Source organism: Rhamphochromis longiceps, linkage group LG10 (genome assembly GCF_057381845.1).
Source record: "Rhamphochromis longiceps isolate RC_006_pf linkage group LG10, R_longiceps_female_GT1.1, whole genome shotgun sequence".
Classification (NCBI taxonomy): domain Eukaryota; kingdom Metazoa; phylum Chordata; class Actinopteri; order Cichliformes; family Cichlidae; genus Rhamphochromis; species Rhamphochromis longiceps.
Window position 1 is genome coordinate 32310432 of NC_140566.1, and position 15855 is coordinate 32326286.

A 15855-nucleotide genomic window follows, 5' to 3' on the forward strand; every position below is an offset into this window, starting at 1 on the left:
CTCAGTGTTTTGTGTTCCTTATGCTTTTGTTCATTCAGAGTGTGTATTCTGTTGTGATTTTGCCATTTGTTAGGTTTCTGTTCTTTGCCTGCCTGCTTCCACTTCTCTGTGTTCCCTCTGTCTGTCCATGGTGTTATTGTGTCTGCTCATGAGTCTGCCTGTCAAGTTCAGTGTCCGGTCTGGTTCTCTGTGTCTGTTAGTTTCCTGTTTTATTCTGAAAGTTCATGTCTCATGTCAGTGTGTTCAGTTTTACCTCTCCCCTGTCTCGTTAGCCTTATTGCTCCCAGCTGTGTCTCCCTCCTGTGGCCCATTCCCTGATTACTCCCCGTGTATTTAAGCCCTGTGTTTTCCTGTGCTCTCTGTCGCGTCGTCTGTTTAACTCCATGTCAGTCTGCATTATTCTGTTACCTGGGATTCAGTCTGCGGCTCTCTGCCATCTCTCTTTGTGCATTTCGCTCCTCCTCCCGTGAGTGTCTGGTTTAAGTTTTGTTCTTTAGTTTTCCCAGTTTAGGTTTGTTTACTCCCCGCTCTGCTCTTCCTGTTTTGTCACTTTATCACCTCTGCAAATAAATTTTCACTCGCACCCCAGTCAGTGCCTGCATCTTGGATCCTTTTCTCAATTCACCACACGACTGCTGTGCAGCCGTGACAAATCCATAAATATGAAATAACATTCTTTTAAAAACATTTTTTTTTCAATTTATGTTTTTAGAAAAGTTTTACCCTGCCAACTATTTGGAAGTTGGCAAATGTTTTCTTTGAACAAATACCCCTTTTCTGGCTCCATCCATGGAGGTTTAATTATTTCTGCCTCCAGAGCAGCTCTGTCTCTAAATGTTTGCATAAATGAAGCTCGTCCGAAGCAATATAAAGACTCCGCAGTTGGTTTTATGCCTGCACTGTCCCTCTCACCCTCCCTGTGAGGTCACATTGCTTCTGCTCTTTGGGCCTTTATGTTCTGACATTATCTTGGTGTGTGAGCTGGAAATGCTTGGTGTTCCCACACCGCTGTCACCAGGATGGAGCTTTAGATTAACTGTACCACTGAGTAAAGTAATTGTGTTTCACATGCAAGCAGGGCCCGGCTGTCTGTGGGAGCAGCGGTTTGGTTGTAAGGATTAGTATGAGAGCCTGTTAATCTTCTCACCTCAGGAGACTGGCTGTCTGCACTATATCAGCTAATGGGGATCTTAATAAAAAGGAAACCAAATTGAATATCTGAGCATATAAAGTAGACTTAAGAGGCACAGCAAGGCATGCGCTAATAGGAAAAATTAATAGTGATAATCTTGACCAAAATAATAACCTTGGTAAAGGGTATTATCTTAATGATTACTTAAGTTAGACAGAAAACTGTATTAAAACATAAAAGCTGTTCTCACCAGGCTCAGCCCTGGGCCATTGATGGCATTAGTCTAGGCCTATCATTTGTTTCACATGCCCGGCTTCTAATCCTCACCTTTTGTTCAGACCTAAAGACACTCAACTGCAGTACAATCCATCATATTATAGTTTTAAAAATGGATTATACTTTTGCATCATGACGCATGGGTATCCAGGTATAGGTGACCTTGGTTTTTGGAATTAATCAGTCATTCAGAAACCGATTTTATTTCCACCCAGACATCCGTACATCAGTTTTCCTCTTCTTCATCTTCTTATTTTGTATAGTGTTGTCATTTATGGTAAGCATTGGGCAAATTCCTTCTCTTATATTCACAACTTTATATACCTACAGTGACTTCACCCATTGGTTTCTTGAAATTTAGACCCCAGACGGTTGTTCTTATCATTGTTTTTTGGAGTCAGAAACCAAAAATTTTGACAAATGAGCGCATTGCTATAATCTAATTCTAACCAGTAAACCTTAAGTTAAAAGATAAGGCCAGCACAGAAGCGCTAAAAGAATCATTGTCTGACATGGCCATTTACAGCTGGCTCCAAAAGCAGGTAAGTCTCCCCATTTCAGACTCCCAAGGTACTACACCCAACTCAATCAAGATAAAAAAAAAAAAGCATGTTTACAGCCTGGTACACACAATGTTGAGGATTCTGTAGATGCTTTCACCTTTCATAGAAACTATACAGTGTCTTAGTGTTATTTTTAAAAATTATGGGCATATAAACAGCACAAAAAGGACAGAAATATGTGTTTGGTTGATTATTTCTTTGTAGTAACGGTGCTTCTAATCTGTAACTCACACGAAAACATTGGCGGACTTGTGACAAATGCTGACAAAAGCAATCTGTGACCAGCATGAGGATGAAGTGCCAAGCTGTTGTGGCTGTGAATGTTTCTTCCAGATGCTACTGAGTGAATAAATAAATGAAAACATTTGTAAATTGCCAGTATGTCTTGTTTCTTAAGAGTTCAATAATCCAATCCAGTAAATGACACCCAACAGGAGTCAATAGAATCTTTGATTTGAAGTTTTTCATGGGTGCAACCCACATATTCAAAGCTGCTTCTCAACCCACAAATGCAATTTTCCAAATGAGGTACCATTTAAGGATAATTAGACTGGTGTTAATCAACCAAACACAAATGTCCTTACTTTTGTGCTAAGCTTAGTCAGATGCAGATGTAGTCAAAAGCATAATATATAGTGTATCTAAAGACTATATGTTTTATTAGTTATATTTTTATAATTAAATTGATAAAAATGTGAATGAAAACATGAACAAAATCAAGAGGTCCAGTTCAGTGATTGGTTTACACATTCAATTAACAAGGAAAAGAAAACTGCTTTGATCCCAGGAGGAGACACAAATACCTTTGGGGTTGCATCAAGATGGGATAAATCAAAGAAGCTACCCGCTGTGGTGATGCCTTGTGTCTAAAGGGGCAGCCGAAAGTAGTTCTCTTTCACTCGAGTGGCTCAACTTACCGTGGTCTGAACTTACTCTGATACTAAATGAAGCTTATGCGTAAATTCACTAAGGAAGCTCCCTAATCAGTCATCTGCCTGCTTTCCTGGGTGTTAAGCTGCTTTCTGTTCATTACATCACTACCACTTTCCCACGCCGTCAATCTCAACACAGTCATCATTACTTTAGTCCAATCATCTCCTTGCCCTTGAGCCAATCAGGCTCTGCGTGTGTTCATTTCTTTCTCCCTTTCAAACTCTCATTCATGCAACCCATCTCCACAAGCACCTCAGTCAGAGCTCCGCCCAAGCCTCAGTCTTCATCTTCACCACCACCATCGTAAATCCTGTAACTGCTGGGATTTTGTTCTGCTATGCCATGTGTAATTGAGTCTAATTGCCAAATACGTTAATTTCTATATCTCATGTTCAGTTATTCCAAGTGATTTTTGCTCATGAAAATAAGCTCACTTTACTTCTGTTTCCAAAACAACCAAGTTGGCAGTGATACACAGCTAAATGAAAGCCTCCAAACACAGGACACATCTTTTATAGGCCACAGTCTGTGCTTTGCACCAATTCATCGGTCCTAGTGACCATACTTCTAATAATGCAAACTTTAAGCTATAATAATAATAATAATAATAATAATAATAATAATAATAATAATAATAATAATAATGGCTGGACTGGTGTAGTGATTCACTGAGCTGGTGTGAGAAACATACTGATGTTATAAATGTGTGCACAACTATTTGTTCTATCTGGTTCTGAGAAACACAAAGGGATTTTCTGTGTTTCTGTCTTCTTCTACTATGAATCTGATCACAGAAATGTTTGGTGAGAGGAGAAGAACACTCCCGTGGACATCTTCCTACCACCTCCACCACCCCCCTCTGTCAACAGCGTTGACGCTAAAGTAGACATAAAAGTAAATAGGCATTACGAGTGTTTTCAGTGCTGTCTGAGCTTGTTAAGATGTGGCTGAAGCATGTTTAAAAGAGTTAAAAGGAAACATTAGAAATACACTCTCAGCTTGACCCCCAAAGCCAGAACAAAAACAACTCCCTTGGTCCTTTTGAAAAAAAAAAAGTTTAGTATTTTATAGATTTGCCGGAGGGCAATGAAAGGATTATAACATTGTCTGGGAACACCTTTAATTTGCAGGCAATCTTTTATTTAATTTTTTTTTTTTTGAACTGATGTAATCATGAAAGGCTAAAACTATGGCAGAGTGGCTCCATACAGAACCATTAACAAACAGGTTACAGGCAAGAATATAATCTGGCTTCACATCCTCAATTTAACGTCAAAAACATAATATAATGGATAATATTATCTATACATATTTACCTTAAAGGAGATCTCATACTGCTCTCCTCCCCAGATCTCCAGACCAGTGTCGTATCCTCCCAGCTCCCAGAACCATTTTCTATCCACAGCAAACAGTCCACCTGCCATCACTGGTGACCTAAAAGACCCAATGTAACACAAACAGTCACTGCTTGCGTTGCATTTCGTGAACAGCTTTTACTTAAAACCCCACACTTATCCATAAAGAGTAGAAGCATCACAGTAATATCAATCCTGCCAAGGACAACATCTAAACAGACAAATCTAACAGCCCTACCTTTTGTGTGAGGCGAAGTGTGGATTTATTCAAAATGACAAACATGTTATCAACAGTGCGTATAAATACAGCGCTACTTCAGACCCGTTTCATGAATAATGTGTAGGTTAGTATAGTACTTAAGGTCAGTTAGGGCAGCTTTGTTGAGTAAAATGACATGGTTAAAAGACGTGTATTACACGTGTCAATGCTCTATTTAATGCAAAATACAGTAAATAATGACCAATGTTGGGCAATTAATTATATAGTTACTTCTTCAAAAAAGTAACTGAGTTTTTTGCAGCTGTTTACTTAAAAATGCAGCCAAGACTTTTTTTAAACAAACATTTCAAATTATTTACAGAACAATCAGCTGTTCTGCATCAAGTCTGATGCCACACAAATTAAATCATTTCTGTCCACTATGAGATAAAGGAGAACAACAGCCTGAAACCTGCAGGCCTGACAACAGGAGATGTATCACTGCTGTAACACCTGTAACATTCAGCAGTCGCCTCATTGTTCTGACACACACAACAAAACTATTGACTACACTACACACTAACTACACAAGATTTGCGCTAAACGTCACAAATCTCTCACATCTCATTTTTTGATTGGTCGACATGGCACATTTTTCAACCAATAGGAAAGGGTTGGGGTTTCTTTTGGTTTTGTTTGTTCTCACAGTGGAGAGTGCTTTCGAGGGTTTTCCTTACTTTTAATGAGCAGCCAGTCACTTACTGACTAACACCGCAAAACAGAATTATTAAAGTTTTAATCTTAATTTCAATTCAGATTAGATTTTTTTTGTGTGCACAACGCAGATTTTCTGTTCGCAGAGACCGTGCCAGCAGTGCGCAAGCACGTGCGCAGCTTAGAGGGAACATTGGCTACAAGTCCAGGTATGGTTATAAAACATACAGGTTGAAAAGGAATACATCCATAAACCTTCTCAGTGCCTAGCAGGTCCATATTCAACATCCTCTATGCATTACATCCACTATCCCTCCTCTGCACATGTCCAGACCAACTCAGCTTCTCTTCACTAACGTTGTCTCCAAAGTTCACAACCAGAGCTCTTGCTCTGATAAACTCGTTTCTATTCCTGTCCTAACCCTAACCCACTCCCAACAAAAATCTACCAGCTCCATCTTTAACTGTTACAAAATAACACTTTTTAAAAAATGAAACTACATGCTTTGGAAGAAAAAAAAAAGAGTTGATTGTATAGGAAAACATGCATCCTTCTAATATGAATAAAGTTCAGCATCTAACTTGATAGTGAATTAAATCTACAATGGACAGGTAAAGGAAATTTAATATGCTTGAATGTGGCATTAAAAGTTTTCTTGTGGAGTCTAGAGAAGGTTTTCAACCAGACTGACTCCCTCCTTCACCCTTCAGGCCACCCTTAGAGCAAAATCTACAGCTGCTTTTCTTGCAGTGGTGTTGGTATGTATGTATTCATGGGAATCATGAACTCTGACATTTACACAAGATTTTTTAATGCAAAACTAAGCAACCTAGTCAACAAATTATACACCGGAAATGGAACTGTTAGAAGTATAATGGCTCGAAGCTCACCATCCACCTGCTAACAGAATATAAGGAGAAAATGACAGTTTTGAAACAGCTCCAACAGTGCTTGGACCAAAATCACATAAAGTCTGTTTTTGTGGCCTTGAAGAAAAAAAACATCTAAGCTGGTAATTGCTTTCAATGGTATATGACTTTTGGAAGCAAAAATAAAACGAGTGAGAATATTCAGAGGAATACAGACAGTAAGTCAGAGTGCATGTATTCCAAGTGGCACCCATTTCTCACCAGAAAATGAAGATGCTCTGCAATTAACCCACTATAGCACTGTGGTTTCTGTCTGCTGTGTCAAGATCTGTGCTGCTAAGCGCGAGACTTGTTAGCTGTTATGTGGCTGCTATACATGATTGTTGCTGCTGCACACCTGAGGCACAAAAACTGGGGCAGCAGGTAGGCACACAAACACAAGAGTACGTCAGATTTCTTGTGAAGAACTTCACCAACTAGATCCGATCTTTAACCCACAACTTTCCACTCAACACCTGACCCCAAATGGTGCAGCACTAAATCAATCAAACACTGAAGCGCATCATTCTCATCTTTCTATCCCCCAAACGAGATGCGGTCCACTTCACTGCAGAAATATCACAGCACACACACTCGCGGGTACACGCAGGTTGTCATAGCTACAAGCTTTTCATCAGGTGGAAATCGGAGGTGAGTGAGCCAGCAGGTAGTCTGCTCTTGCCAAAGTCGTCCCTGAGGAGGATCAATTAAAGGCAAACAGTGCAGCTACTGTACTGTCAGCGGTGAGAAACACTCTAGGGCTTCTCACACCTCGTGAGCAGTGAGCACAGATATGAGTCCCTTGGTGATAACAGCCAGGTTTCTGCAGTTTTCCCTCTTCAAGGGTGAAAATAATTAAATGAATGAATAAGCAGTGATTACAGAAATCTCTGTACTCCTCTCCAACACTGTTTAATGTCTTTAACACATCATAATTACTCTGGGCACACTGTGTCGGGTTTGCCTCTAACACTCGTGCAGCTTGTTTACGGTCCTTCATTTTTAAAATTAAAATAAAAACCATTTGGCGTGATGAAAACATTTATGCTTCCTGTGCCCTCTGTGGGGCACGCTACCCTAAATTAGCACTCACAGCTCCACAATGCACACACATGATAAACGAATGCCTAAGTGCAGTGTAATAAAATTAACAGATTTTCCAATTTACTTTCTCAATGACAGCAATATTAAACGAAATACTGAAAACTTGGTGGTTTACTCGGTCCATCCCTGCTTTGGCCAGCACATCAAGGTCACCTGATGCTTGATGCTTCCTACAAAACACTGGTATGCCTCTTGGGTCTCTAAATTCCCCTTTTGTTGTTTTAATCACAAAAACCTATCAGCATAAGAATATTTTGCCTGGAAACTGTCCCTGCACAATCACTTTTTTGTCCTGGGACATTTGTTGTCTATTGCAATGCTGTCAACCCTCTCTTGTCATGTTAGTTTCAGGCCAAAAACAATCAACTAGATTTTTAAATTGCTGTTTTATCATGTTTTACTTTGTCAGAGGTTTCTTCCTATTAAATGGGTGTTTTTCCTCCCCGTGTTCACCAAGTGTTACAGTCAGGTGGGCCAATGTGTTTGAGGAGCGGATCCAAAAGCATACGTATGGAAGACAAAACAAAAGGGTAACAAAAGGTGAGCCATTTATTTAGGCTGGTAGTAAAACCTAGAAATCAACTGGACAATGGTGAACTAAGGCAAAGACCAAAAGCTAAACTAAACTGGAAAAAGCTAGAGCTAAACATGAAAACTATGGCAAATACATAAACATAAATCTGAACAGGGGCATACCAAGAGCACAAACATGAACTTGAGCAGGAGCATGAAGACACAAGAAAGCCAGAGGGATACAGGGGACTTAAATACACAGGAGGGTAATGAGGGAAGTGAAAACACCCGGGGACAAATGAGCCTGAATGCCAGAGATGAAGTACGACTAAACGCACTAAACATGGAACACCAGACTCTTCACAATAAAACAGGAACAAGAAAGGGACGTAGACAAGACAACATGAGCTTGACAACATGGAACACGCAGACATGAGACACATGACAGACTGCACGGAAAACAGAAAAGACACATAAACAAGGAGACAGAGAAGAAACATAACTACACCAAAACTTAACTAAACACTAAATAGAATAATAACACAAGAACTTCACAATGTAACCACCAGAAATACAAAATAAACTCAAAAAAACAAAATAAACTCAAAATGCTGAGTCGTGGACCCAGCCTCCCACACTAAGTGTTTGGTCAAGCGGAAATTGTTTGGATTCTCTCTGCATTACTTTATATTTGACCTTTAAACAGCCTCGAGTCTCAAAGACTTACATATCATGATTTATCATATCACAGATGATATGATATGATGATACTTTTTAGCCCAATATTTAACCAGTCTTCTACACACTGACTATATTAGAGGGATTAATAAAAAAGGTGTTTTACACAGTTATTTACACAGTGTTTTACGCCTACATCAATCAAGATTTAAGAGATTCTGTTTGATCCGACAGGGCAAGAAGGAAAAAAAACTCAAATTACACAACGCTGCCTGAAAAAAAAGTGTTGCTCCAAACCATTGGTCTAAATCCACATCAATGTAAATATGAGCATAGTCAGTGTGGAAAAATGTGGGGGTAAGGACTTAATTACAGCTGAGACAAAGTGAAGCAAAGGAGCTGAGACGGAGTTGCCAGTCTAATTTCAGCTTCTGTCTTAATTAAGAAAGCTCAGCACTTTGTCGTGTCACAATTATCCTCAGAAACACATCTTTCTTTCTCACACTGTCACATTTGGACACATTGGCAACATACAGCAGGGGAAACCAGTGGATTTTTTTTGTTTTGCTCCAGTCATAAAAGCAGAATTACCAAAAAGCTGCTGCATGCCAACCAGTCAAATTGCATTTTACATGCATGTCTGTGCATGTGTGTAACATGTTACATTTAACATCTAAAACGGTATTTTGTGAGGTCACAATGACCTTGACTTTTTGACATTTAAGCAGAGTTATTCTAATGGTTATTAGTTATCCTTCTAGTTCATCTAATCACTTCATTCTTGTGTCCAAGTGAAACTTTGAGCCAAACTTGCAGAAGCTCCCTTGAGGACTTCCTGAGAAGGGGACAGACAAGTCGAAAACATAAAGCCTCAAAAATTGTTTCCTGTGGTTGTTAAAGTGTCCCAAACCTACAAAACACAGATTATACATATTCATAAGGGAAAAACATCACAAATGGGCATCTGGCACCTGTCTCTAGATGTTCTCACTCGTGAAGCGCTGTTCTATAACAGTGTGATCGTACATAAGAGAACCACTAAGCATACGGTTCAGTTCATCTGTTGCTATATTCTGTATAGTTAGATGAGCACTGCAGTGTACCAGTGAAGTGTCTTCTTGGGAGGGTTTGACTTCCAGTGCAGCATCTGATGTGTGAGAGCACGGATTTTGGGAACATAAATGTAAGAGACAAAAATGTCTGTACATCATTACTAAATACAGAAGGGAAAAAGTGTTGTCAATATTTAAAGTGAGCCAATTGGATAAATGATGGATGGATGAATGAATATGAAGATGTTTTTTCACCTCTCATGTGAAAGGTTTTAGTTTTACAAGCTGATGGAGGTTCTCAGGCATCGTAGCTCTATCTACTTAACATTCAAACCTCTATTTTAGCTCCAGGTTGCGTTCAAATTAAGTGCTTAGAACTACAATGACTGGATGACTCAGAACCCCACACAGATACCTCAAGCATAGAAAATACATAAAAAGACTGCGTTAGGCCACCTCTAGAGGTGGAGAGACTGTTCATCAGCATGGCTAAATACACGGACCAGTTTTAGTTAAAGCAAAAACAAAAGTGGAATCAATTTACATTCTACAGTGTTAAAAATGTATACAAAATTACACAAATGTTTTTCACCACAAAAATGAATGTATTCATAGTTAGGGGCAGTTTGCATTACAGAACTTTGATATAATTTGTGTTACTTTCATATTCTGCATAAACTGGCTTATCTGATAAACTTAGCCTTGTGCTAAGCTAGCATAATTTAGCAAACAGCTAGTAGGCCAAAGTATTCCTTGTTAAAAATATTTTACTGTAATCAATACTTATGTTCAAGCAGACAAAAAAATAAGAGCTGATCTCCACTTTAAAAAACATCCGATATATATGCCTGATTCCGCCATTCTTTTTAAAAATCCAGCAGTAACATTACTGGAGTAGGAGTGAATGCATCTTACGTAACTGTTTGAAGTACAATATTTTGAAAATGAAAATTCTAAACAAAGCAAACAAAAGTCATCTTCTTAATGGAAGTATCAACATCCTTATCAATACAGTAAACTAGTATCAATTTGGTGATGGGAGGCATCCTGCTAAAAATATTATCATTTCTATAGAGACATTCACTCCCCGTATCATGTCTACTTTCTGTCTGGGCAGCCCATTAGTGATTGTGTGATCCTGGCAACTCACTTACACCAGAGTAGGGAAAAAATAAGCCTCACAAACCAACATCATCTTTACTCACAAGACAAAGTACGACATACGCCTTTATTAGAAAGAGACTTTCAACAGCTCAGCCTGGATAATGAGAAGATTATGCACAATAAAGCATTTTAGAGGAGTGGACTTCAATTACTGTCATTTTATCATTCATCATTTAGGTCATTTAAATAAAATCCTTCAAAATCTAAATGCATATTTAAATGAAATAGGTATGCCGTGGAAGGAAAGCTTTAAGTCACTGATTAGATTTAAAGTGCACTACTTTTAAACTTGCGTTACTCACTCAAAGGGTTCACTGGGGTCATCCCTCTGCATCTCTGGAGGGATTGGAATCCGTTTGTAGTACATTTCCCAGTCAAACGCCCCTCGCATGGCGTCCCCTGCCTGCGTGTCATAGCCAAAGTTGTCGTGGTCGATGACGTCAATCATTGGACATACAATAGCCTTCCTGTTCTGGGCAATTCGATCTGTGAGATGCACATAGAGAGCCATTTGAATAATGTGAGTTAAATAAAAAAAATAAATAAGACAAGTTACGTGTTTATTTGCTGTATGTTGTGATATGGACAATAATAAATGAAACTCAGTCTTGGTTAACCCTTGTTCTGTTTGGTCCTCTGTTTGTGTTATAATATTTAGTTTTTGTTTAGAGATTCATCCTTTGGTCATAACCTCTCTATCCCCTTTTTCTCTCCTTTGTTTGTATCTAAACTCACCGGCTACTTTACTGCCTTGGACCTCCCTTTGCTTTCACAACCATCTTAATTCTTCATAGCATAGTAGTAGAGTGAATTTTGAACACTGTTATGTTCAAGAAACCAATCTGAGATGATTTGAGCTTTGTGACATGGTGTGTTATCTTGCTGGAAGGAGCCAGCAGAAGATGAGTACAATGTTTTCATAAAGGGATAGAAAATAATCAGCAACAATATTCAGGTAAGGTGCAGTCACTTATCAGAGTAGGTGATATTTTTCCAGTCCTGATAGCCAGTTTGGGTGAGCCCATGTGGAGTCCACATTGTGGACTGTGGACTCTGTTTCCTGTTCTTGGCTTAGAGGAAGGGTGCCTGGTGCAGTCTTCTGCTGCTGTAGCCCATTTCAAGGTTTGACACGTCGTGCATTCAGAGATGTGTGTATTATTGTAGGGTCTACCTTACAATATAAAGCGCCTTAAGGTTTGTTGTTGTGATTTGGCACTGCATAAATAAAACTGAATTGAACAGAATAGAATAGAGATGCTTTTCTGCATACCCTGGTATATTCTCTATAGACAATAGTGAATCCTCAGCTTGTCTGACATCAACAACCACACCAAGTCACTTAGATTAACTTTCTTTTCCATTCTGATGCTTGGTTTGAACTTCAGCAGGTCTTCTTGTCCATGTTTACGTGCCTAATGCACGGAGTTGCTGCCATATGAGTGTGAGTGTATGTGTTCTTCCTTTTACTAACTTCCACATAACATTTACATTTGGATACAGCTGTGAACGGATTCTTGGCAACAGCACTCCATAAGTTAAGGTCTTTGATGATCCAGAAGGGGATAGGAAAATTGTCCACCACAGATGTAGTTTTTAAAAATGCAGCTTTATACCTGAGTTTGAATTTTTTACAGCAAACAATATACGGTAACTTTATATTTGGATTCAACAATTATTAAAATACAGAAAATATTTATAGTTTCCGCTCCTCTTTCAGATGAAAAGCATGTATCATATCAATATTTGTATTCATAATTGCCAATTCAAAGTAATGATACTGCTGCACCTAATGCAAACCTGCAGTGCAACTACAGTATGTTCACTTTTCCACAGCCTCCAGTCCTAACTCTTTCACTCCTGACAACAATCAAAGTGCCACAGTGGGCTGTAATGAACATGGCTGCTTGTTTATGTTACGCACTGGCAGACACACGTCCTATTCCCGCTTGATGTGTAAACAGCTTGACAGAGAGGTAACATGGGTCATAAGGTTTGCTGTGAAATGGTTCCAACTGGGAATGGCACCATGCTGGGAAACCGAGTTGAACATGGGTCCTTAATGGAAAAAGGTAATTGATAAAGTGAGAATGAGGTAGTGAGCAAGTCCATCAGCCAGAAGAGGAAGCACTCAGTCTCGCAGCAGGGATAGTGTGAGTGCATGTGTGTGTGTGTGCATATATTTCTGTGTTTGAGAATGATTGGCTCTCTCTTAGTGAAAGCAATTTTGCAGCAATAACGTGACTTTGTACATTCCTGTGCTCCGTGACCTTGGGAGTGATACATTTTTCCGAGAGCGATGAAATTTGGAAATTGACATTTGTCAGATTTTGACATTTATAGATGTGTCCTTTTTGTTTCAAAAGTGAGGCATTTTTAAAACAAAAAGTTATTTTTTAAGAAAATTTGAATATTTGTGAAAGTAAAGTAATTTAAAAATATTTGAAAATTAAACTGTCAAAAAGGTTGAAATGTTCTTTTGGAAATTAAGTGATATTTTTGGAGCAATTTTTGAAAGTGAAACGTTTTGGAAAACAGAAATTTCAGGACGTTTTTGTTTATTTAATTTATTTGTTTATTACATGAAAATCACAGTGCTACATTTAAACATTCAGCCAATATTCAAATGCTGAATGACTCTAATATGTTGCCTGGACTGGCTTTTAGTTGTTTACCAGAACGTCTGTAAACATGTTTTTTTTGTTTAATGCAGTAAATGTTATTATTGTGGCCAAAATAATTTATAATAATACATCTGTGTAGAAAATGTGGAAATTCATCCTTATATTTTTGATATTTTAATGGTTCAAGAGGGCAATGTGAACTGGGAGTGTGCAAGAAGCTGGTGGATACAACTGATATATAAAGTAAACACCATTACTATAATGATATATGCTGTAGTTAGCTTGTACACAAAATATCATTAGGCTACAAACTGTGGACACAGCTCTGAGTCACGGCGAGGACCCAGTAGTGCAGTTTAACAGTGAACGAGAGACAGCAAGAACGGACAAAAACTTGGTGATTAAACTATGAATTTATTTCTCAAACTGCACCTGTGTGGTGTCTCACTTTTCAGTGGCACTGCTGTGGGAGATGAGTCTCAGTATGTTGAAAAAAATGTGCCAACAGAAAAGTGAATGGCCTCATTTGTAGTCACCTTACTTTAGTCAACCATAAAGAAAGTAGCTGAGGTAGCAGAATATTAGTCACTGGAAATGTGAACGGGAACAAACCTGGATAAACTATTAAGTGAGTCTGAAACTCTACATACGCACTGCAGTGTTTATGATGTACACATTTTATGTATACATGAACTCATTTTTAAACGTAATGTTTATCCTTAGAACCCTATATCATGGCAGCTCTATCATAACTACGTGATCACAATCACATGCATTTGCTATTTTTATTACAACAATGTGGTCTGATGTCGTACTTTGAAGGAAGTCGTCAGACTGAATTGCTATTGGGTGTGGAAATAACACCCTATCTGGCTTGCAAATATTGGTATAAGACCTCGTACCGATTTTTGGATGGGAGATATGTCATCGGCACCTCATGATTGCTGGATGGATGTGTGCAAGCGTGTTTCTCACCCAGCAGTGGAGGCAGCCAGTTGACATTAGCTTCGCAGTGTGAGTCCAGGAAGGTGATGACTTCTGCCTTGGCAGCAGCGGCTCCAAGAAGACGAGTTCTGATCAGCCCCTCTCTCTTCTTCGTCCTCAAGATTTGAACCTTAGGCATCCGTTTCATGTACTCCTCCAGTGCCACCTTTAGGTGCTCTGCAAAGAGAGGAAGGTAGAGATGATTTGAGGTAAAGGACCACTCTGCTTCAGTAGATTCTTTATCACTTTTAGTCTTTTAAAACCAATCGACCACTTTTTGCTACCAAAAAGTCGTAATTTTTTTTTATCAATACCAAGAAAGGAAAGACTCTCATATTTTCAGTTTTCTAAATACAATATTTTAATGTCATTTGAACACTGCAACAAGCCGTACATGCTGTAATTATTTTCATTCTTTTCACACTTTACCTTCACATCGATCAAGCTCAACAACAAAATCCTTCATCACCGTGCTTTGTGTAAGAAGCTGATGCATATGCTTGAGCATTTAGTTTTTCAGCACAGCACTGTCCTTTGTTTTGTACTGCAAATGTTTGTTCAGGATTAAAATAAATACTATAGTAGCATTGATCATTTTGTTTGGAGTAGAAAATTTAAATAGGGACACATGTCCACAATGCATAGACAACGAACTCTCTCAATGTATTTCTTAAGTGTGAAAGAGTTGGGCAGCACGGTGGCACGGTGGTTAGCACTGTTGCCGCACAGCAAGAAGGTCCTGAGTTCAATTCCAACATCAGGCCGGGGTCTTTCTGTGTGGAGTTTGCATGTTCTCCCCGTGTCTGCGTGGGTTCCCTCCGGGTACTCCGGCTTCCTCCCACCGTCCAAAGACATGAAGCTTGTGGGGATAGGTTAATTGGATAACCCAAATTGTCACTAGGTGTGAATGTGCAAATGAATGTGAGTGCGAATGGTTGTTTGTCCTTGTGTGTTAGCCTTGCGACAGACTGGCGACCTGTCCAGGGTGTACCCCGCCTCTCGCCCTATGACAGCTGGGATTGGCTCCAGCACCCCCCGCGACCCTGAAAAGGATAAGCGGAAGTGAATGGATGGATGGATGGATGAAAGAGTTGTGCTGTGTGTATTACCAGTAACAACATTTCAGTGCTCTTAGTTTTTCCTTGGTCCATCCATTGGTGTTACATCTTCTCTGTATCTGTGTGAGTAAATGTGTGAATGTGTGTGTACCAGTCTTGTGATTTTTCTTTTTCTGTCACTTCTTGTTTTGTTTGGTTATCACCCTCATTGTGCATCTTTGTAGTCTTTGTTTTCCAGCTCCTGTGATTGTGTGCTCAGTCCTAATTGATTCGACCTGCCCTTCACCCACTCAGACAGTAACATCCTGTCGCTCCCATCTGTCCTTTGTCAGTTCAACTGCTGACCTTCCTGCATGTCCTCTTTTATTTTTATCTGAATTACTCTTTGGTAGAATCAGCAGCCATCAGATTTGCATCTGCTACCTTTCACCATTTCCAGTTAGTTTCCCTTTTTTGTTTGTTCAGCCTGTCTGTGTAGTTCTGTCTCTGCAGTTTGGTTCTCCTTGAATCAAGAACTGGCATGTAACACAAAGACTGGCGACCTACTGAGTTTACCTTCCCTCCTGCCCATGCTCCATGCTGGTAGCCGGGATACACTCC

General features: G+C 39.3%; 1 protein-coding gene and 1 long non-coding RNA gene across 2 annotated transcripts in view; one reads left to right on the plus strand and one right to left on the minus strand.

Annotated features, from left to right (window-relative positions):
* The window catches only part of LOC146661223 (uncharacterized), a 513791-nt gene that overhangs the window by 497113 nt on the left and 823 nt on the right, over positions 1-15855 (plus strand). The window lies entirely within an intron of this gene.
* LOC146661226 (polypeptide N-acetylgalactosaminyltransferase 10-like) overlaps positions 1-15855 on the minus strand; it is a 96000-nt gene that overhangs the window by 14089 nt on the left and 66056 nt on the right. Inside the window, exons 5-7 of the mRNA XM_085421322.1 lie at positions 14189-14374; positions 10895-11078; positions 4221-4338 (exon numbers count right to left, since the gene is read on the minus strand). Of these exons, the coding sequence (XP_085277448.1) occupies positions 4221-4338; positions 10895-11078; positions 14189-14374 (488 nt within the window). The remainder of the gene's footprint in view (positions 1-4220; positions 4339-10894; positions 11079-14188; positions 14375-15855) is intronic.